This window comes from Harpia harpyja, chromosome 12 (assembly GCF_026419915.1).
Source record: "Harpia harpyja isolate bHarHar1 chromosome 12, bHarHar1 primary haplotype, whole genome shotgun sequence".
NCBI lineage: Eukaryota > Metazoa > Chordata > Aves > Accipitriformes > Accipitridae > Harpia > Harpia harpyja.
Window position 1 is genome coordinate 3818163 of NC_068951.1, and position 23135 is coordinate 3841297.

The 23135-nt window shown below is 37.9% G+C and overlaps 1 protein-coding gene across 1 annotated transcript in view; it reads right to left on the minus strand.

Annotated features, from left to right (window-relative positions):
- Positions 1-108: 108 nt before the first annotated feature.
- The window catches only part of MED13 (mediator complex subunit 13), a 59914-nt gene continuing 36887 nt past the window's right edge, over positions 109-23135 (minus strand). Inside the window, exons 10-30 of the mRNA XM_052802963.1 lie at positions 21001-21217; positions 19968-20052; positions 19484-19605; positions 18216-18306; positions 17830-18044; positions 17162-17358; positions 15019-15935; positions 13426-13593; positions 12101-12324; positions 11340-11529; positions 10351-10816; positions 9465-9684; positions 8624-8815; positions 8250-8473; positions 7649-7791; positions 7263-7421; positions 6991-7176; positions 6647-6795; positions 6230-6403; positions 4922-5022; positions 109-4196 (exon numbers count right to left, since the gene is read on the minus strand). Coding sequence (XP_052658923.1) covers positions 4064-4196; positions 4922-5022; positions 6230-6403; positions 6647-6795; positions 6991-7176; positions 7263-7421; positions 7649-7791; positions 8250-8473; positions 8624-8815; positions 9465-9684; positions 10351-10816; positions 11340-11529; positions 12101-12324; positions 13426-13593; positions 15019-15935; positions 17162-17358; positions 17830-18044; positions 18216-18306; positions 19484-19605; positions 19968-20052; positions 21001-21217 — 4573 coding nt within the window. The 3' untranslated portion in view covers positions 109-4063. The remainder of the gene's footprint in view (positions 4197-4921; positions 5023-6229; positions 6404-6646; positions 6796-6990; positions 7177-7262; positions 7422-7648; positions 7792-8249; positions 8474-8623; positions 8816-9464; positions 9685-10350; positions 10817-11339; positions 11530-12100; positions 12325-13425; positions 13594-15018; positions 15936-17161; positions 17359-17829; positions 18045-18215; positions 18307-19483; positions 19606-19967; positions 20053-21000; positions 21218-23135) is intronic.

Here is a 23135-nt window from a genome sequence, read left to right on the forward strand (position 1 = left end):
TCACGGCGGGAAGTGAGGTCATCCCCGCGCGGCGCGGCCGGCGGGAAAGGCTGAGGGGAGCCGGCAGGCCGCAGCCCCGCCCCCGCCGTAAATAAGGAGACACCACAATCAAGGCTTCATGAATAATTTATTCCATTTGAAATTTTTTTAAAAAGTATAAACCTTTTTCATTTCCTCAATCACAATTTGTACAACTCAGTGTTTATGGCATTCGGCAGCAATAGTGTTTGTTCCTTAATCGCTTTTTTTTTTTTCTCCTTTTTTTATTTTTTTGTCATGATAAATACGACGACTTGGCCCATGGCATGTGGCGGCTGTGTGAGAAGGTCGAACAGCTCCCTCGGAGTGAGCCAGCCGTGCCGGGAGGGGCGGGGAAGGTGACATGTCCAGCAACGAGGCCGCAGGCTGCGTGTGTGTCGTCCCGACCCAAGCGCTCGGCCAGGTCCTCACGTCCAGTTGACTCGGAAAAACCTAAAGCTAGATTAGTAACGTCCTGAAAAAGTGACCCTGAGGATTGTGGTAGGTCCCAAATCCAGTTTTACTGTAAATTAAGCTTTACTCCACTGAAAATAAAAAAGTACACCCACAAACAGTAATTTAAAAAAAAAAAACAAAACAAAAAACAAACAACAACAACCAAAAACCAAAAAACTTTTAAGTATGAAGCATAGTCCTGGGTCCTTTACTAAAAACAAAACCAAAACCTTCCCAGCTGGAGGTTGTCAAGATAGTAATGTCATACAATGTCACCTAGTTAACGAATTCTCAAAAGAAACCCAGATCAAAACATTGTTTATGCAGCATTACTATCAAAACAGACTGATATGCTGTGCCATACTGTTGTGCAGCAAATTATATGGTGCAATAGCATTTTTTAAAACATTTTACTCCTATTTTTGAAAGCTTTAAAATAATGCAACATAATATTTTGATATTACAGTATTAACAAATAGTGCTTGATTAAAGACATCTGCAAGTCTTCATAGCAACGCATGAAGTTAAAATTACCATCAGAGGTAAATATAGAAATACAATAATCTGCGCCATAACTGACAGCTAAGTAAGAACATAGCTGAGGATTTAAATATAAATTCATTTAATTATTTCAGGAAACGTTAGAAAGATCTAAGTGTTACAGCTACTTGAAAGTGTAAGGGTTGTTCGCAAGTACAACTGGCGGCCTGCTGATCTAGCAACAGGGTTTTAAAAAATCTGATTCCAACAGTAGTGAGTCAAAGGTGACTAAATGGCTTAAATACAGCAGTGGCTATGTTAAAATACATATTTTTAATCAGAATGGAAGGATCTCAGATTCTTCTTTCATTGGATGCTCAAGAGGAGGTAAACCTCCACAGCTACTGAACAGAGCACTGCCAGGAAGAGTATTTTCTTGCAAGACCATTTTGAAAAGCTATAGCTGAAATTTTCAAATATTTAAGCTTGTACTTGCTAAAGAACCCAAGGTACTGGATTGTGACAATTTCATTTATAAACCACCTATTATGTGCACTTAAAATAGTTTAATGAAAGTAGCTAACAAGAAAGTATGCCCAATGTAGTAGTTGGCTCCATGGTGCTGGCAAGTTTGATATGTATGTTGCCGGCTGTGACTATCGCTCCAGAAATGGCCTTCCTAATCTTTTCTAGTGGTTACAATATTATAATTTACTTTAACTGCATTTGGGGAGGGAGTGGGAAACTGGCAGCTTTCACAGTTGGAGAGTTTCACAGGGAAGGCTGTGGTCCAGGTAACAGAATACAGTTACACCAACATTCAGGCAGCCGATTCACTTACCTTTATGCATACAAGTCAGATTTAACACAAAGAAAGCCACACCAAAACCCAGCCCCTGGAACTTGGCTAGCTGAGCCAGGGTTAAAAATGACCACTTAGCAAAAAAGCTTAAAAAAAAAAAAAAAAAAAAAAAAAGGACATATGCTTTGAAAATTCCAGTTTTAGGAGCACTTTTCCACTTCAAAAAAATCTCAGCCAAATGAGAAGAAACCTTCTGTAAGACAATAATGTGCTGTTTAATCTGCAGTGCATTACCATTATCAAGACAAAGTAATGGGCAGACCCAGTTTTTAACTCTATTTATCAAAATATGCTAACTTCTGATTGCACTTATGTTATTTTGAAGAAATGACTGAAAATTTTCATCACCAATTGTACAGCTTCTTTATACAAAACCAAAAAAGTTGCTAATATTTATATACATGATTCAAGGAGACTGTCTATATCAAAAATTATCTCAGGCAGGTATTTTGCATTTACAAGACATGATTTTCATTAACACAGTAAGTTTTGTAAATGCAAGCGAATTCTTCCTTGTAGAGGATTAAGAGCGGGTGCACAAATGGATCTTAAAACTTGCTACTTTAAAGGTTTAAAACAGTGAGATGGACAATATTAAGACCCAGGACATGGGTTATTACAACAGGCTCATGTGAGCACTGCAGGAGTTAAGTTTTTAATCTGGCAGTCAGATGAGGAACCCAGAAAAAAGCATATGCAGTTGCTCTTCAGCACCCCTAGGGGCTATTTTAGAGCATCATCAGACATTTGGCATGTGCTAGGATAAAGGAAGGAAACTACTAAGAAAAAGTGGTGACTGTAGATAGAGGGAGACGATTACGAAAGCCTTGTGATTTGTCAGTCCTTTCCTTAGGGAGGACTAAGCCTCCTTGGCACGTGCCCCAGCCAGAGCCTGAAAAAGGGATATGGGGAAGGCCATACACTGATACTTGGGACCTTCACCACAGTGGCAAAAATACATGAAAAAGGAAAATGTTCAGGGTTTCGTGCTGTTTTTTTACTAGTGGAATAAAATCTGAATACCAGAATTCACTGAGAATCTATATACACCACATTTTAGTTAAACACACACCAATCTTAAAGTCAAGATTGACTATTTTTGCATTTGTAAAATGGCTAGAGCTGGGCTAAATTTCAGCCTTACAGGAGACTTTGGATAAGATCAGAGTTTTCTGTGTGTTCCGCCTCAGATTCACGTTTCATCACAAATGTGGAAGAAAATGATACAGTCACCACAGTGCCAAGAATATCTAGGTAAACAGCAATGCACAATAGATATTCTTGTAGTATTAAAACTTGTATACTGGAAATAGATCTGAGAATCTAGCCACAGCCCTGAACCATAACACAAACTTCAGTTGAAGAGTTTATTCATTTTATTCTCACTACAAGTTAAACCACCTACAATATCACTTATATATTGCCATTGTTACTCTGTAAAGGTGTGATATAAAATGCTGTAAGACCCGGTACCTTTTCAATTTATATAAACACAGTGAACTTCATTACTGTACATGTACTCTGCAACTACAGCTTAGCTGTAAATCCCCCACACACAATGGTATGGACATTAACCCCTCTATCCCCATTAAACTGTACATCAAGACAATACAAATTTACTGTCCCCACCCACCCCTTACAAAAAAATAATACTCTAAAAGCAACCTACTGCAACTTTTAATTAAGACGATTACATATATTTTAGACCAATTGCTTTAAAGCAAGAAGGCAGTATAAACCTTCTAGGAAAATTTTTATAAAAGAGGTTAAGAAATATAAGACAATTTATACATTTAAAAACTTACAATAAATAAGAGATGCAGGCATTTTTGAATACTAGATACTATAATCCAATACAAGAACATCTTGATGTTCTGAAGCCATAGGTTGAAACTTATTGTTCCTCATGTTTCTTCTCATCTCCATGCTTTTAATATTCATTAACCATGACTGGGTACTATGGCTCATTACTCTTCACAAATACTGTGGCTGGGGAAAAATGGTTAATTTTGCTACTAAAAATGTTATAATACACTTTCTGATCATCGTTCTAAAGCGTCCCCCATAGTCAATGACTCAAAGACAGTAGGGCAATAGGTGACCCTCTCACAAGTCAAAACAATATTTGCTGGAAGTAACAAGATTCATACCCCATCACAAACAACTTGCACTGAGAAGAATTATAACTTAGTCCTGCAGTGAAATATCCCTTTTCCTCATTTTTGTCTTGCAAAATTCAGGTGAAGATCACAGCATATTCATGATAAAGTTATACAACTGATTCAGCACCACAAAATGAATTGGGAGACATGACCGTCTGTCCTGGGTTGCAGGATCACAGGTTAGCCAGGAGAGTGCATTGTACTGTTCCAGAACAAACCTGAAAAGCAAACAAGCTTCCATCAAGCCAACAGATTTTCTCACCAGTATTTTACAGTCCTAATTTACTATAATCCAGTTTCTTTGGCATTAAAAACATAAATAGGTTTGCCAACATTCTGAAATAACAGGCCTCCAGAAATATTACTAGCAGTTCAAAGCTAAACTTTTTCAGAGGAAAACTGTCATTTTAATTGTCTATGCTTAAGTAATGTGAAGAGGTTCACATATTAAAAAAACAAACAAAACAAAAAAAAAACCAAAAAAAAACCAACCCCAAACACACCACAAAGAAGAAAAAAATCTGACTTTTTGTCAACAAGTATCCTATGTTTACATGAGTCTAGACTCTTGTACTTCAGCATTTCCACAATATTGCTGTGCAAGATTCTGGCTTAACTGTAACTATCTTCCACTGCTTTATGCACCATCTTCTGTGTTACACCTCAAACTCCCTTCTAGCTTGACGAATTCATTGTCTTTCAAATATTTTCAGTTGTAATCAACACTGATTAGTTAAAGAAGGGCTTAGAGATGCTTGTTTTTAATTCACTGTTGTGTGATAAAGCCATCTTTTAATCACTCAAAGCACAGCAATTTATATCGTCTCTGTGATATACTAAGGATATCAGCAGCGCAAAGAAAAACAAACAAATATGTAGCTTCACTGCAGCAGTATTAAAAATGAAATGCACAATATTTTTGCAAGTGATCAATCATAAATACCTGAGCACATCAGAAGTTTGATTAGAATCAAGTGGATGGGAGTGTTTACTGTGGAGTAGCTCGTCTGATTGCACTGAAGGCACGTGGAGGTGCAAAGAGGCCTAAAAATGGAAGAAAGATGCCAGCAGTTACTGCCTGATTCAACTACAGCATATTTTCTTCCCTCTGTGTTGTCAGCCTGTACCTTGCAATCACCTTCTATTCTCTGACATACAAGCCAAAACAAATCTTATACCTAGGCCATCAACAAGTTCAAGAATTATCAGAATATAAAGGAAACGCATGCAGATCCCTCCTAAAAGCACAGTGCTAGTAACAGAATATATTTTAGGAATTTTTTTTTTCAATCCCTTTGCTACATTAAGTGATTATTAAAAAGGCAACTCAAGTGGCCCAAGATGTCTAGTAATATACAGACTTGGAAGTTCAGTTGCTTTCCGTAAGACTGGTCTATTTATTTTCCATATATAGAGTTGCTTAGGGTAAATAATAAATCCTCTATTCAAAAAAAGTGTCTTATACCAAAGCCACAGCTGAGCTTAGGCCAAGAGGAACTGCTAATCCAGACACAAATAAGACTGCAGAAGATATATCTGTATCATTAGAAAATAAAGCATAGTATTAGAGATGCTAATTTAAGTCAAAAGTGAATAATGTTAATACAGAAAGTTTCTCTGTATGGTAATGTATAGCCTTAAATGTGCCAAGTATGTCTTGATTGTGCTGTAAAAAGACAAAGGGATCAGACAATATCCAGACAGATGATATAAAGGCTATCACTTGGCAACAGACAACATGGAAAACCTAGCTTTTATGCTTTGTGCAATACATACAGAGGGGTTTTTTTGTTTTTGTTTTAGTTTTTTTTTTTTACCCAGTGTAAATGAGATATTACATTACACTTATGTACTTCCCCCTCTACCACCTGTCCCCACAGGAGTCTAGCATTAACCAGAAATCTGTCTAGAAACTCAACCTATTCTTACAAAAGACCATAGCACAAAGCCAGAAAAAGAAAGGAGTCCAGACTACTGCAAAGAAATCATCAGAAGAGCAGAACCCTTCAGAACATTTGCTACTTCCATTAATCATTTTTCTTCCCTTAAAAAAAAGTGAACTTTAAAAGCCAAAGCTCAAAAATTTAAAACCCTACCTCTCTTGAAGTAAAAGCAGACAAATTCTAAGCGACATGCACCAACTTTGTTTTAAACATAATAGTTCTCATAATTAAGATCCCTGCACACTGCACAATTTTCTATGGCAGACTGTCCAGGAAGACGGCTGCACAGCCTGCCGAAGTTACACTACCTTAAGAAACAAGGGACACTGATTTTGTGCTTGAGGACACGCCGACCAAAACCAGTCAGGCAATGGACCTGCTTTGGCAGTTGACACAAAATAACCAAGGGCCAATGGCTGCTGCAGTATATTTGTTACTTCATCGTGAGATTCTGTTGAAAGCAATCTATCTGTACCTTGACCCTGTAAAAAAAACAGGCAATGGTTTCATATTAGGAGAGCACAAACTTAATAAAAATTATCTATAGCTTTCAAAACACAAAGCATTTTGAAACATCCAAGCATTACATGAATCTTGCAAAGACAATCCAATATCCAATCAATTCAAAACATTTCATAGGAACCTTTCATTCCACAAAAGGAAATTAGCAGATGGAGAAAAACCAAACAAAACTCACACACAACTCTATTTCCTCTAATACTTACCTTGCCCATATCACCTCCATGGGGGTAGTGGGACCCTGGAGAATGTACAGGGGATCCAGTAGGGGATGCAGGAAGAATATTTATAATATCAGGATCAAGATCATCTCCAGTGTCTAACAAGTCAAAGATTCCCATTCCATCTGCTCCATCTAGAAAATGAACAAGACCAGTGAATTTCTACAGTTTCCCTATGTACAGGATATGACAACGCATTCTGAAATCAAGTGATTTTCCATATAAATCTTGTGGCTCATTAGAATAAACAGTCTTATTCTTATTATAAGGGGAGTGACGAGGCATTTTTTGGTTGGTTTTTAAAACAAGAATAAAACCAATCTACTAACCATTGTTTGTGTTAAAGGCCAGATCCAAGTTTTCAGTGGTGTAAGTTGACGATGCTACTTGCACAGATGCAGATGTGGGAAACACAAGTATATGAGTGCATGATGTGTCCTGTGGGGTATTCAGCTGAGACGTCTGCATATTTAGAGTGGTGCTGCGTCCAAATACAGAGCCAGTCGATACAGAATCTTTAGAAGAGAAATGAAGTACTTCCTTAGTTTTGCTAAACCTGAGCTATTCGTTCCCTTGCCAAAAAAGAGAGTTTCTCAAATACCTGGCATAATAATGAAGGACCCCTGTGGTTCCATTGCCACCAAACAAGCACTGAGAATGCTGGGAGAGTCTGCAGCAGAGATACCACACATTCTGCACATGTCTTTTAGTCTCTTACTAAGGGACTGAAGGTTTCGGCGACTCAGCAAACAACTCCAGTCTGAGGATATAAAGGACATAGGTTTGCCTAGAAGAACAGTGCTTGCTGCAGAATACCTATTTCACATGTAACTGTGTGGTGCAAACTTCACGTGCGTTAAGTTTTGAATACACAAAGCAACTCTAAAATTATTTAGGTTTTCTTCCAGAAACAAGGGCAGACACTTTATATGCTTGAAAAATGAAAGCTTCAAATTGAATTTTAGATTCTAAACATGCTAACATTACCTTTTAATTCCCCATGTCCTATTCTTCCTAAACGGCCTATTACAACTCTCCATGGCAAAGAGCTCATCTGCACAAGTCCCAAGCACCATTCCCAGAGTTTCTGAAGACCAAGTCTGCGGGCAGAGCCCTTTTTCCTGCGAGCTCTAGAATTAAGAAAGAAGGGAAAACAAAACTAGAACTCATCTGCAACAAGTTTTTATTGCCATGTTTGGAACTTCTTATTTGCATTAACCCAAACATTCACAGGATCCAAGAGTGTTAGTATTGTACTACACCAATTGCAACTTTGGTTTGCTTGCATTTTTTTTTAATTAATCACGCTCTAACACTGACATCAAAAGCCAGCAAGTGTGTGTGGGGAGTACCAACACACATACAAAAACACTCAAGAATCACATGAAACCAAATCACGTTGTTCTAGAAATTTAACTCAAAACAATATGCATATAATATGGAAAATATCCATTTGCTTTAGCTAGTTTTGCAATATAGTGGGTCTACAAAAGTCAGAGTTATTTTTACAGCATCATAAACAAACATTCTTCAGGGGAATGAAAGAAGATATACATGCTAAAAATTAATTTAACAGTTTCATTCTTACCTGTTTGGTACATCAATATTAATTATGCAAGTTTCTAACTGTTCTCCATAGAGATCTGTACAGGATGCAAGAAGCCATCTTTGATCATGAGACAAACAGTAGCCTACAAAAAGTACGTTATACTTCTGGCCAGCTTCTCCAAAAGTTTCTCCTAGTTCTGTTTGCTTGTCCTTTACAGGAGCCAGTATAAAAGGAGGGGTGTATAGTCGAATACACTCAGGTCTCTATAAAAGATGACAGAACAAACAATAAAGTTTCAGGAAGCAATTATTCCTAAGAACTCTAGTTAGTCAACGTGAAAGACACCAGTGATTTAATAAACACGGACATTCCTCTGATCTACATATTTACACAATCACGTTAACAATACTCACATCAGGGCTCTTAAGAGCAGTTTCCATGGCTAAACCTGGGCCAAAGCCAGTTAACGTTTTCACATTGGTGGAAGTTGGAAGAGGTCTTCGACACTGAGTAAAAGCTGAAAATGCCAAAGATTTTAAATGCTGAGTGTAAATCTGCCGGTCTTCATGTTTCACAGGTTGTAGAAGGTACTGACATGGAACAATCTAGAACAGATTACAGAGGAGAAAAAAAAAAAAATTACTGTTTCATCATTAGATTAAATGGCTTTTGAGATAGTATTTGGGCATGCTGCTTTTAGAATTTTACTTTGCAATCAAATTTCTCTGGTTCTTGGATATCTCCTGCCACTTCTTCCAAAGCTATGTGGGACTTCAAGCAATTATTCTCACTGAAATTTTCTTCAGGGGAACAAAAGAATTTGTTTAGAAGAGAATCTTAGTGATGCCTCCAAAAAGATGTCCTCTCTTAACTAGTTCTGCAGCTGCTGACAACGTTACAGTTGGATGTCTATCAGGAAGGAGCACTGGCTAAAGCCCAGCAGGGTCAGGCTGGCAGCACAGATTCTGGTGATGGGACAAGCAGCTTTCCTGTACTTCACTCATTATTGGAGCAGGCCACTACATTTCCTCTGAGATAAGACTGATGAGTTTGGAATCTACTACAGGATTTGGCTTTGGTTAACAACACCCAAACTGCTTTAAAAACTATAATTTTAATGATTTAACAGCTGTAGAACTGTAATCAATGTTTATAAAGCAAATTAAACTTTCACCTTGAGGGCATTATCGCCTCCAAAACACAGCCAAAGGCAAAGATACTTTGTTCAGCATGTTTCTATAAAATTTGGCTCACCTGCACAGAAATTATATTCTTGATGTTAGGAGGAAGAACCTGAACCATCTCTAAAAAGCAGCGCAGAAGTCCAAGTGTCCACAAACTAGATGAGCTACTGTTCTCATCCTTCTTTTCATATGTAAAAGGATCAATTATGTAAACTACAATTGCAGGTGGATAGGTGATAGCATGTGAATCTCCATCTGTAGGGACTCCAACTTTATCACGATCCATAGTGCTGGAAATGAAATTTTGAAACCAGTTACAAAAAGATGACTTTTACAATTATTTATTTTTACTGTAAAACTAAGATTGAATTGTCAAATATTAACCTGAAAGACTTTTGAGTCAACTGTGGTGTAAGAAACAGTCTTTTTATTTCATTTTTGTACGTGAGCTTATCAGCAATTCAGTATCACTTGTCTCTTCTTTAGCCTTCTTTATTACAGAAACTTAACAGCGCATGGTTCTATTGCTTCAACCAGGGAACAAGAATATCTACAAGGTCAGTCTCTCAGTAAGAGCTATGTTTACTACTATAACTTTGATAGCAGAAGACAGAACTTTAAGATGGTGCCAGTTACCTATTCCCCCCTGCCCCTTTATTTTGAAGTGAGTAGTTTGGTGAATTTTCCCTCTTTAGAGAAAAAAGTAAAAAGACAACGTTTATTTTTGTACCACAGCAGACATTGAGATGCAATTAGAACTGCAGCTAAGACTGGAACCGAAAAGTTCAGCTCCACCATGAATGAATTCTCATTCTCCCTAAAAAGCAGGCTGGTGACTAGAAGAGAAATACAGGATTTTTACTGAGGGGACGAGAGCGGCATTAATAGGTTCACATCAGTGGAGCTGAGGGTTGGGGTTTTTCTGCCGAAGAAGGTTTGACTCTGCAGTTCATTACCTTTCAGAAACCTCTGGATGGGGCTGTGCAGGTGTTGAAGTAGCATCTCCAGACATCCCTGCTGTTTGCAGTGTTGGCTGTTGCTGCTGTCCTCCTGTTTGTCCATTTTGGACTGTTGCAGCCTGAGTGGGCAGAGAGGCAGAAGTGGTATTGTTCATACTGCTAAAAGGTGGAAATGAAGAAGGCTTGCTTGTTGGTATCCCACTGCCTACATTGGCAGAAGAGGATGATGGGGCAGTGGTAGTCAACGTTGAATTAGCTGTAGTTGCTGCAGAAGGCATGGCACTGTTTGATGTCGCTGTCATAGTACTACTGGTGGGAGCTGCAGGAGCAGACGATGGAGTGTTAGGATTTCCAGTGTTAGCCGTCACTGGGGGCAGAGCAGAGGCCGGCTGGCTAGAGGGAGGGACCAGATTTGTTTGGGAAAGTAAAGAATTGTCCAAAGGCTGAGAAGCAAGATAAGGACCTAAAACCAGAAAAAAGCATAGATTTTATATTGCAGCTGTTTTTAAGCATTCTTCATCTATGTAAGTCTATAGTTTTAGCAAAACAGAGAGCAAACCTTTAGCATACATTTTACCTCTCAAATAAAAATACCTGTATTAAATTTTCAAATTCCAGTATTCTCATAAGACTCTTTCAGAAATATCCAGAAATCTATTTTAAGAAGAATTTTTTTTCAGCCATGTTGAATTGCTAGAAATCACTGCTTCAGAATCTAAGTCACCAATACAAAAAGACAACCGCAGTCCCTGTCAGGCAGCAACACTGCCATTCCCTAAAGATACTGCTAGATGATAAGAAGCCATTTTAGCACATATCTAAATATATGGGGGGTTTGGGATTGTTCCCCCCGCCCCCCCAAGCTTAAAACCAGAAAACTACAACAAACAATAAGTCTCAATGAATAAATGCAATGATTTCTTCTCCTCTACTGGAATGGAGCTGGTCATTATATGAAATAAGAAATACTAAAAAGAATTTCATACCCAGCTCGTATCTGCAAACTTGGGCATATAGTTTGAGTTTGGAAAATGCTTCATTGTTGGCATTAGCTGTCTGTGAGAACCATTCTGTGACCAGCTTCTCAGACAGTTTCTTTGAAGCAGTAGGTCCAACTCTCATGATCCCATCAGGCAATAACTTACAGATAGGTCTGTGCTGACCAAGCCTGCATGACTGCAAAGAAGGTAGAATAGAAGATGCAAGGTAAGGAATCTGTAAGCCTTAAAAACTGTTAAATATCACGCAAAGGGTCATACATAGAGAGACAGAGAACTCATAGTTTAGTTATGACATTCTAAAGTAATGTTTTAATTCTAGAATACTACACCAGTATGAAACATTGTATAGTGATTTTATGGTTTAGTTTCAGGTTTTCCTAAATGCAAGAAAAACAGGTTGATACATCATCTACTCTAATCTTAATCACAATCCAAGTAATACATGCATTTAATTAATTAATTAAATGTAGCTAAAACAATTAAAGTGGTAATACAGAGTTTCACCACTGAGTGGCGTTTCTCAGATAAAGATTCTCAAAACAGCTGTTACTAAAAGAAATGGTGAGCAGCATGAACAACCCTTATCTTCCAAGTGCCCATTCCTAAAATCCTTTCTAGCAGCTTTCCGAGATAGCATTTTGTGCAAGTGTTTATATCATCCGAGACAAGCTTGATAAGTAGTTATGAGTATGTATTAGAAACAGTCTTTCAAAAACCCATTTCACTAACTGCCATCAATAATGTACCTCATATATTGCAGTCAGATCCCTAAAGAAGCTTTTTGCTCCATTCAGCAGAGCCTCATTCTCAGGGCACACCACAACATAAGCAACATCTCTTTGAGATCCGTAAGGTTCCAACATCAGCCTCTCCCAATAAGGTAATGCAAATGGAGACAGCACCAGAAAATCGTAATCATATCCCAACAAAAACGTTGGGATTGGCAGTGGTTCCGGGGACTCATCAGTTCCTGGAAAAGCAAGACACATTTTCCAATATATTAAGCAGAAAGCTTAAAATTAACACCCTGCTTCTAGGAAACATCTAACAGGAAGTAGCACAGATTATAAAACAGAGTAGTTCTCATTTTAACAGATACAAATGAAAAACGTGCATGTATGATCCAACCCTCTGCAAAAAGCATCAGCTAATTATTTTTATTTATGAAATCTCTCAGAGCCTCAAGAAGTTCCACAGTTGTTTAATATTTCTACCGGTATATAGACAATCAGGAACAGATCTTTACTGTCCAGGAAGCCTTCCCCACAGGGTCTAAGCAATCAGTGATCAGAAAAAAAAAAAAAAAAAAAAAAAAAAAGAGGGGGAAGAAATGTAAATAGTCTAAGCAGATACATAAAGGACCACAGAAGGAAAAAACCAAAAACTTAAGAACATGCATTTACATATACTCTAAATATATAATTACCATGTTCTAAATATAGCTACAAAAGATCTGCTGGTGAAAGTTCACTCTTCTACATAGTGGTAAATCAATCTCATATGCTAATGAAGTCAGTTTAAAGCTTGAGTGCACAAAATTTACCTTGTATCTGCAAATGTGCATCACGTGTTGGCCACTCCAAATATTTATCAGAGACAACACACTGGATAACCTCAGATCTTCAACATAGTTCTGAAACTACTGAGCAATAAAGCACACTTTTTCAAGCATTTCAAAGCTAGTATTTTTAACTACGCTATTTTTAGAGTAATTAAAATGGAGTAATTCTTTTGAGTGAAAAAACCAGAGCAATTACTCTGTTTTTAACATTAAATCCATCTTTTCAATTTCAGTCCCTCAGCTGGAGAAGTGTCAGGTGTATATAAACAGTGCAATTTAAGCTGTTAGTTTTAAATACACATATCTTTAATTCATTTACTGTTTTAAGGAATATAAATATTTTCTGTTTTTCTAAAGAGTAGAATTCTCCCCTGTCTAATAGCTCTTGTTAGTTTAAAGAAAGGTCAAATGCTGTTTAGAATTCCAATAGGCTGAACAGCATCCAGACACTGAGGTTTGGTGGCCGGATCAAGCAGAGATTAACAGACAGGAGTCTACACAGCAGTTTACCGTAAGAGCCTCTGCCAGCCATTTTGTGAAACTGTTGCCACGTGAGGGGGCCTTGCACACCCCAAGACCGGACTGTTCGCTTTTTCTGAATTGCATCCTGAAGAACTGGCTGGAGTGAGAGGAGCATACGAAGGATGTCCTGGGAACACTGCATGCTCACATCCACAACTGAAAGGATGAAAAAAATTGTCAAGGCCTACGGCAACAACAGGATACAATAAAGCCCTCCACAAACAACCCAGAATCCTAAACCACCTTGATTCTAAATAAAGTCACTCTCTTCTGAAATGTAAATGCAGGCCACCCAGAGGCCATGATATAAAAAATTAAGCACACTGATTTAGAACTCTCCATCTTTCCCTTCTAGCCACTTACAAAAAACAGACATGATTTTTTTTTTTCCTGTAGAGCTTTTTCCCTTGAAAGCCTTACTATCTTATGATTTAAATTAAGGGAAAAAAACCTAAAATTAGAAAAAAAAAAATACAAACAAGTTGTACAACCCTTAAAACTACAGGATCTTCCCTCCAAATAAAGGAGGGTTAGGCAGACTGCCACCCAGTGCTCACTTCTATGAAGTCGAGGGAAGCCTCAAACAGTCACAGCGTGTTTCATCAGCTTGCAACCACTATGCCATTTAATGCACAGTGTTTAAGATAAAAAGCTGACACAAAATTTGGTATCGCTATAATTTCATAGCCTTCCACATAAAACTATCTTTACATCTTTTTATCCTAAATACCAAGGTCACAGTAACGCCAAGTCTTCTCCTGCGTGCCTGAAAACATTGATTTATCTACAGCCTGGGCTTTTAAACTTAAGCCCCCACCGATACACAGAAGCCTAGCTGTGTTTTACTGTTAGTCCTCCTCATTCTCGTTAACAACTATGAATCGCAGCTAACCGCTATCAAAGTTTCGTACTTCACTCTTCACCCTGCTCGAGTTGCTGCTTGAAAAGACCATTATTGAGAGGAGAAGTATGCAAATACACACAATAAAGGGTATTCCATGAGACAGTATATCATTAGTCAGGCCCTAGAAAGAAAAATCCAAGAATCTCTGGCAGATCCAGCATACAGTGAAGGCTACAATAATGCTTTATTTGCCACACATGCCATTAAACTACCACCCCCCGCTTAAAGAAGGGGGGAAGCCAACTGAATCATAAATCTTGTTTAATTCTACCACAGTAGCCTTGACAATACAGTCACCATTTGAACCACCTACACTTCCTATGTACACTCATTCCACAGAGCCTCTGTAGATGCAGTCACCAAAAGCTGCTTTAAAAGAATAAGCCTAGTGAAGTGTTGTGGACAGTTACTGTGGTCTTACATTATACTTCAAATTTATGTTAGGAATTTACAATTGATGGTAGCCAAGGCCTACACTCCACTTGGTGTATGGTACCAGCACAGAATGTAAAAGGAATGGTTATCCTGAACACCATTAAAATAGAAGTTTATGCAAGCATGCAGGTGGAAGAACAGTCTTAAGCATCCAATAGTCACAAAGGAAAAACACAAAAAAATGAACCCTTAAAAAAATTCATAGGTGGACAAGTAGAAAATAAGCCATTTTCAATATTTACCATTTCTTTTTGACCAGTGGTGCAAGCAAGTAGTTTTCACAAGTGCTTCATCGACTTTCCCTCCTGACATATTGTCCATGAACTGCCGTCCATGTTCCAAGGCTAAGTAGCAGTCATTGCAACAATCCCTTTCTTCTACACGTACCAGGTTGCTAACTGCACCAACTTTGGGAATGGAATCTTGATCTGCTGCTCCAAATGGTGAGAACAAGTTGGTGCATTGATCCTGCAGCAACAGTATTAACTCATCAGGCAGCTTCTCAGGTTCTTTCAGTCCTCCACTGCCATGTTCAATAGAAGTAGCTCTGAGAGCTTCAAAGCGTTTTTCTGCTTCTTTGCCACATTCCGTATTACGTCCTAGAATATCCAATTCATCTTCAAGAAACAGGCCAGAACTGTTGCCAAATTTTCTATTCATAACAGCACTGAAACCACAGGTACACCTATACTGGGCCTCTTGTGTTGGATCAGGAATGTAAACTCCAACATCAGCACCTTTGATGTTCATATTGCAAACACATATGCAGCAGCTGTCAAAGTTACAGTCTTTGAAGAGATTCATTACAGACTCTGAGAGGATGAGATTCACATAAAGACTGTGTGCCTCTGGAATAGAAGGCACAGTTGCAGGTTCAACAGAATTAAGCGGTCTACATGTTGACGGTGTGGAAGCTGGTGAATATAAATCAGAGTTCTCATATTTGACTGAACCCTGTGCACTTGCAGGTCCACCAGCTCCACGAGGTGTTCGAGGAGTCCTTGGTGTTCTAGGAGTTGGGAAACGAGGGGTGGAAGGAGAAGGGAGAATTCCAGCTCCACTGTTACTGGGAGGTGCGCTACTTGGTGGCATCCCAAATGGAGTATGAGTTTGTGGTGTGTATGCAGGGCCATACTCTTGATCCATAGTGCTTCCATCACTAATAGCAGCCACAAGAAGAAGGAAATACTTTAAGTGCACAACATACTGGTTTTGAAGTTTAAGTCTCAAATTTCTAAAGAAGGACCTTCCTAATTAATATTTGCTTTTTTAAACTAGTCTTTCATAATCCACAGCAAGATTTTCATTCCCCAAGGAACTTCAAGAGCATTTGTTCTAAATGACTTTGCAGGACTCCCACTGACAGCACTGTTAAAGAATCTATCCCTGCCTCCTTTCATCTTTTCCTTTGCACAAAGCTTCCAGGAAACAAGTGTGGTCAGAATAAATTATAAATTCTGTGGTTGTACAGAGTCTAAAGGACACCTTTTTTGTTCATGTTTTATTTACACATTGTGTTGACACACACTAAAGAAAATATACCAGGTCTATCAACAGCAGATTCAGCTGGATCCACAAGGAAAGTATCACCTGGAAACATTTAACATTTTCTTTCCTAAGCAGCTGAGTGTCTCCAAAGACCTATAAGGCTAATGTAACCTGGAAACATATTGCTTACGAATGACCCTAACAGAAGCAAGGTCAGTATTTACTCCAAGATTTAATATTCATTTAATTTTATCAATAAATACATAGCCTCATTGTTGCCTAATCCATTTATACCAGCTACTAATGCAGAAGAGAACAAGGAATAAATATCTTCTTCAAGAAGAACTGCCAGCAAGACTGTCATTACCAAATGCAGATTACAGAAATGCCTACTGCAATACTACTGTTACCAGGCAATGTCACACTGGGCATAGCTTCCAATCAAAGGAAATGTTTTCCTAGTCCCAATACAGCTGAGATTACTGCTATTTAAGAAAATAATTTAAGAAACAGAAGCACCACCTACTAAGCGCTTACAGTACCTACACCACCACCGCAAAAACAAAGTCCCAAGTTTACATTTATCTTCATTGTTCATTACTTCATTACTTATTAAAACTGGACTTGCACCATTAAGCTTCCCCAAGAAACCTTTAAATGAGACAACGAATAAAATGTATGCACAGTTAAGAAGCTCTTTGAGAAGACAGTCTCTTACAGTAAGGTTTAATCATAAGGATTTTTTTTAAAGGCTCTTGTCAGTTGTATAAGCACAGTGTGTCTTTACAAATATTTCTCATTACAGATTTACAAAAAAAAAAAAAAGTAGGGGTACTACCTATAGTGTGGATAACTGACCACCTTACAAAGCTTAAACATTTGTGGTACAGGTCATACCCATCTTTGATGAATGGCATGGCAGGTCCAGGAGGAAGTAAATCCAACTTTCCCACAGTCCAACTCTGGCGATAAATGCATTCTTCTGGCAGTTTGATGGGAGGAAGACACTGACTGGGAAGCGTCTTCAGTGGTGCAAACATGGAACATCCCACTAAAGCTTGACAATTCTCAGGTTTATAAACATAAGAATAATCCTAGAAGTCAGACATGGTAAAGCATCAACATGTAAATTATTATGTAATTACATGTAAAATCACTTCAGCAATTAAAATGCTTCTCAAAAAATTGTGACTAAGTTCAAGCAGTAGTTCTTTAATATTAAATCCCAATATAGCTGCGAAAAGAGAAAGTTAAAGTTATATGAACATCATTCGCACCCATAGTTCTCCAAAAAGCAATATGCCAACACAAAACAAACAATGAACTACAATTATTGAAATGCATTCCTTCAGCTTACTAATGGCTAATTATGTATTACTCTTTCTTGAAGTTCAAGTGGTAAAATACTATATACTACTTACTAGAATGTGCGTTACCTACCCCAGTATAATGCAGGACACAAGTTACAAATTGTACTTGATTTCCCACAGTTCCCATTCAGGATTAAGTAATAAACTGAACAATAATCATTAGAAACATTTATCAGGACTATCAGCACTACCTACCTTTATTTCAGCAGGTTTGGGGCTGCAGAAACCCTCATCTACTTCAATTCTGAACTGAGCTCCCACACTGGAGCTATTCCCTTCAAGTACTGTTCCTCCAAGTGTAGTGTCCATACTGCCATATTCCTTATTATTCATGTTCATTGGAGAAAATCCCATAATATGTTGTTCCAGTGAAGGTGGAGTTGGATACATTTTATGCAGATCTGCAGTGCCTAATTTCAGATTAGAAGTAGGCTTTAGAGCATGAAAACATTTTGAAGTATTTCCTTTGTCTTAAAATTTCAGTAGGGCAAATGAAGCGTATGTTTCCAAATTCCCACAACATATTAGCAATCAAATGTTTAGAGCTAGTATTCTATTTAGAAAAAACAAATAAAGCTTACTTATGCATGACAGTGGGTCTAGATTTCCTGCTTTTGCCTCTTTGCAGTTGGATTTGTCATCAGCGCCATTCACTGTTCTTTTGGATCCAGGCTAAGAAAGAAAAGAAGTATTGTAATAAAATCACTTTAGACATGAACACATGTTCATATTACCTGCTGACAGGAAATTTCATGTGCAGTGGACATACAAAGCTCAGACTTCATATAGTATTTAGAAAAAATAAAATAAATCAGAAATCCAATGCTAGTAGTTGAGGTTACACTTGTCCTCCCTTAAAACTTGTAACTTGGAGAATGCTCTCCCATCAAGTCATGATGCTATTAAAATGAAAGACCAGTTATAAAATAACTCTCAGCCTGTTAGCAGACATATTAAAAAAAGGCTGCCCACAACCTATCAGAAAAAACATACACACTCCCAAAGCCATACTAACTTTACTGATGTTACCACATGAACAGAAAAGACAGAGAAACACAAATCCTGGAACAAGAGGTACAGGGAAGAAAAGCTGTTGAAATTAAAAGAACAAGAGATATTTTACAATGTTTAGACAGTACTAAAGTCTATAGAAAATAAGAGTCTTCATGTTTAAGAGCAAATACACTTGCTTTATATAATGATGACCTTTGATGGTTATTAAGATCCTTCAGCCCTTACTCAGCTACAGCTCCCATTAAAGTTGATGGGCATTTTGTCTGGGTAAGGGGATTTAGGATTAAGCATAGAGCAAAGTACAGTTCAAAAAAGACAACCGATTACAAACAGTATTGAAATAGAAACTAGAAAGATAATGGATTCAGAGCTATCAGAGACTGCAAGAGAAACTGTTCCAAGATAATAGCTGCTGCAATGAAGCAGCTTATTTGGCAGAATGTCCGCATGTTTAAATGCCTCTTCTCTTTCAGAAGTTTTTATTTTGTTTCAGTATTACCTTTATTGACTGGTTAAACAGAACCTAGACTATGGGAAAAGAGCACTAGTACCACTGTCAAACCTGTAAAATTATAACTAAAGGTATATTCAAGAAGCTTATACTGTCTGGATAGTAAGGATATAAGATATTTTTGATACAAACAAGCTTTTGGTGATTGTATGAGTCAACCAGAACAGTATGTCTGCTACAGAGGAGCCACAGCACTTGCTTATATGCACGTTTTGCAACTCTCCTACAAATGCCAAAAAAACCCCCAACCCAAAACCACAAAGACATGCTTGTTCCTCGCAGGTTTTTGCCTAGCAGCTGCCATTACTTTTGCACATCACTTACTGTTAGTTCATCTTCATCAGAATTGAAGAGATTGTCAAGGTCAGTATAAGAGACCACTAAGTCTGTTTCATGGAACAGGCTAGTTGATGCAGTGCGAGCATGAGCAGCAATACGTTGGGCTTCTATAAAGAAAAACAAACATTACAAAAACTCTGGCGATATATAATCATTAAAAAAAACAGATCTTATGAACTATTTCCACACGGGGGGGGGAGGAGGAGGGGGAAGTATGTTCTCAGTTCCACTCAACTACCTTACACATAAAAGTGAGGTCCGTTTAATTTTATAACATTTGGATTTTATAGCCAACATTTACTTGTAAGGTGCAAAGAAAATATGTTCCAAGCAGATTCCTAATTCTGAGGGGACAGGGAAATGTAAACCATAAAGTAAAAACTTAGTAGCCTATTAGAATCTATTGACTTATTCAAGAGATCATTAACATAGCACAATTGAAAGAGGAGAAAAAAAAGAGTCTCTTTACCTTGCTTGACAGAAGGACTAAATAGAGACATAGCATCCTCTCCTTCATGGGATAAAACTGTAACACTAGATGTCCCATCCTCAGCCTATTAAAAAAAAAAAAAAAAAAAGGTAGAAAAGTTTGCTTAAATTAATTGGGGAGGTGGGGGCACTTTATCTCCCTATGGGAATTCTTGTACATATCAGAAGTGTCAGGTTCTCATTAGCCTTCCAGCTCAGCAAGGTGTAGACTGGGAGTCTGGTTAGTGGTACTTGCTCAGTGAGAAGGAAGCTTGGAATACAGACAACATGCTAGCAACACACAGATGATGAGCACAGATAAGAATGTAAATCTTAGCTTTTGTGTTGGGGATAAATTTAAGAAGCAAGCTGTGGATTCTTGCTACAACAGCTTATTGAAAAACACTTGATGTCAAATGCTATACATTAACTATACTAGTTATTGAATGAGATTCTCAATACCAGGAGTGCATACAGACACAACTACTCCTAATAAGCAAATTTATTTCATATACAAGCTCCCAACACAGTTATATTTTCTCCTTTTCTGGAGGGTGTACTTTTGTTTTAAGTAGCAGCCTCATATAGTTGGTACTGGCTAAAGCACAAGGAAAAAAAAAAAAAAATAAAAATCAATTCACTGTCCAGGCAACCAGTCAGAGTTCACCTCACCAATCCCCAAACCTTTCCACACATGAACAAAGCACTTGCCTTGTTCTTCCTCTCTTCCCCAAGCACCTGCTATCACCCATTTCTACAGAAAGGCTACCAAGCCAAATTGGGGTTTTTTTCTGATCCAGCAGTGTTCTCCCAGTATAAGCCATAAACCCTATGCAATAGCACCATCAGTGTGCCAAAAAAATTTTAAGTGTAGTTAGAGGCATGCTGCATAATTTCATTGATCATTTCTGCTAGAATACTTTTTTTTTTTTAATTACTTCTAAATACACAGAGAAGGATTTAAATTATATTTGGTGACTACAGCAATTTGTTTTAATCTCATCACTGATTTGTACCCTCACTCCTTTACTCACCTTGTGTTTCTTCCCAGCTTCCCTCTCAATGTTCTGCCTATCTTTTTTACTATCAGGAAATAAGAATTCCACATCACCATCAACAAAGGCATAAGGATCGATTTCAGGTTCCTGGTCAGCTTCCGTTGCTACTGCTGCTAGGTATTGGTTTTTACTCTGATACTGTTGCACCAATTCATCTGAAACCTTTAAAGGTTTCCTACATTGCACCATTAATCTGCACAGAAGAAAAATAAAAAAATCATAAAACATTATTTATCAATTATTATGTGGAAATATTTTTGCTATCACACAGCCTTTACAAGAACTACTTCATCTTCCCTTCCCACTTTCTTCCTTTCCACCACAGCTTCAGAAAACTTTTTGGGAAAAAGATTAAATCGTTAGTCATTTAAAATAACCTCTTTACACACGTCAGATACAGCAGTGTGATTCATTCTGCCCATCTCTCCTCAAGCACTGTCAATTCAGATAAAGATTAGTAATTTATCCCAGGTCGTAGCTGTTATTTATTATCAAGTATAACTGTATTAAACTATCTATATCCACTAAAAGATACTCACCAGGTTAAAAAACTACTCATTGCCATTCCCAATCCATGGCCAAACAAATGATCAGAAAGAAGTGATTAAACCTGAATTTTCCACATTTTAAGAATCTAATTCCTGAACATTTAATTCATTTAAATGTATGCCAACCCTTCCAATACCCAGCTGTGCCTAACACAAACAGACCAACACTCTGTTGTACACAAAGCCTGGCTATCCAAAAAGCCCAAGCGATAACCCCTACTAAAGCACATAAATGCCACTATGTTTAGTAGACATTTGTATCACTTATAGCAATAAAAATGAAGCTTGCAACACAGCAATATCTAATTTACTAATGAGAATAGAAAAACCACATTTGCCTTTGTCAGTATTTTTCTTTTCTTAACATTTGGAACCAAAAATGGAGTTGGTAAGTACACAGAAATTAAGTTTTTGTATCAGGACCATTAGTTTCACAGACACAACATTGCATCAGCAAAAACAGATATTGGCAAGTAGAAAACTACCTTATTATTAGCTATACATATAGCCCTCAACAAACTTTATTTTATGTATCCCAGTATACAAAAGGCACCATGTGAGGAAGGTATTCCTTCAAACACAAGTATTTCAGGAGTGTCAGACTAATGTAGGTACACAATTTCTACTTGCTCCAAGACCTCCTTCCTCCCAAACAGCAACAGAGTGACCAGTGAGAAGCATTTACAGAAGTCTCACATGAAATGAAAAAGGGACATTGCAAGGATTAAGATTACAGAGGGATACTTCAAGTCCAAACACAGGTTCCAACATATCTGTTCTTTCCCTTCTCAAGCCTTTATCCAAAAGGAAATGCTATCCCATAAGAAAATCATGTGTCTCACAACTAGTAGGGCTTGGCTTTGACAGCCTAGACGCAGACACTAATCTGGGGTTTAGAATAAGATAGGCTTACATTTCCCCTCTGAGAGACCAGAAAGAAAGAAGAGCGTGATACAGAACAATTCAAATGGTTCAGCCTCAAAATTCTGCACACAAAAAGGCATGGTGGTTCCTCAGAGTCCTCCTTGCTGCCTTGTACATCCCTGTCAACTACATGGTATGAGAAAGGACAAAGAAACACTTTTACTTTGTCAAAAGACTTCCTAGAAATAAGCTTTCCAAAGAAACACCTCACAACCAACATCATCGTCAAATCCATGCGTGCTGGTCACCCATGCTCAATAAAATCTTGTTTTAGGCATGACCACCACAGTACAACTGCCCCAGACAACAGTGCAGTGGGTGCGGCTTTGTGTCAAGCACCATCAGCATTTACACCTGGAGTAGCACTCCATGGAGTTCAGGATTTCCTCTTTTCTAAGTCCTGCAAAAATTACCGTCAGGAAAACAAAACAAAACAAAAAAAAGATGGGAATGACTTTCTAGGAACAAGGAATTAAACACCAGGAAAAATACATAGCAAAAGCAAGCAGCAGCTTCCAGTATTTTTGACCACCAAAGAGGAAGAGAAGTTAAAAGCCAGATACTTGGGGGTGGGGGGGTGGGGAAGAAATGAAGTTCAATAAGTTGTTAAATCAAGCCAGAAGCCATACAAGGAAAGAC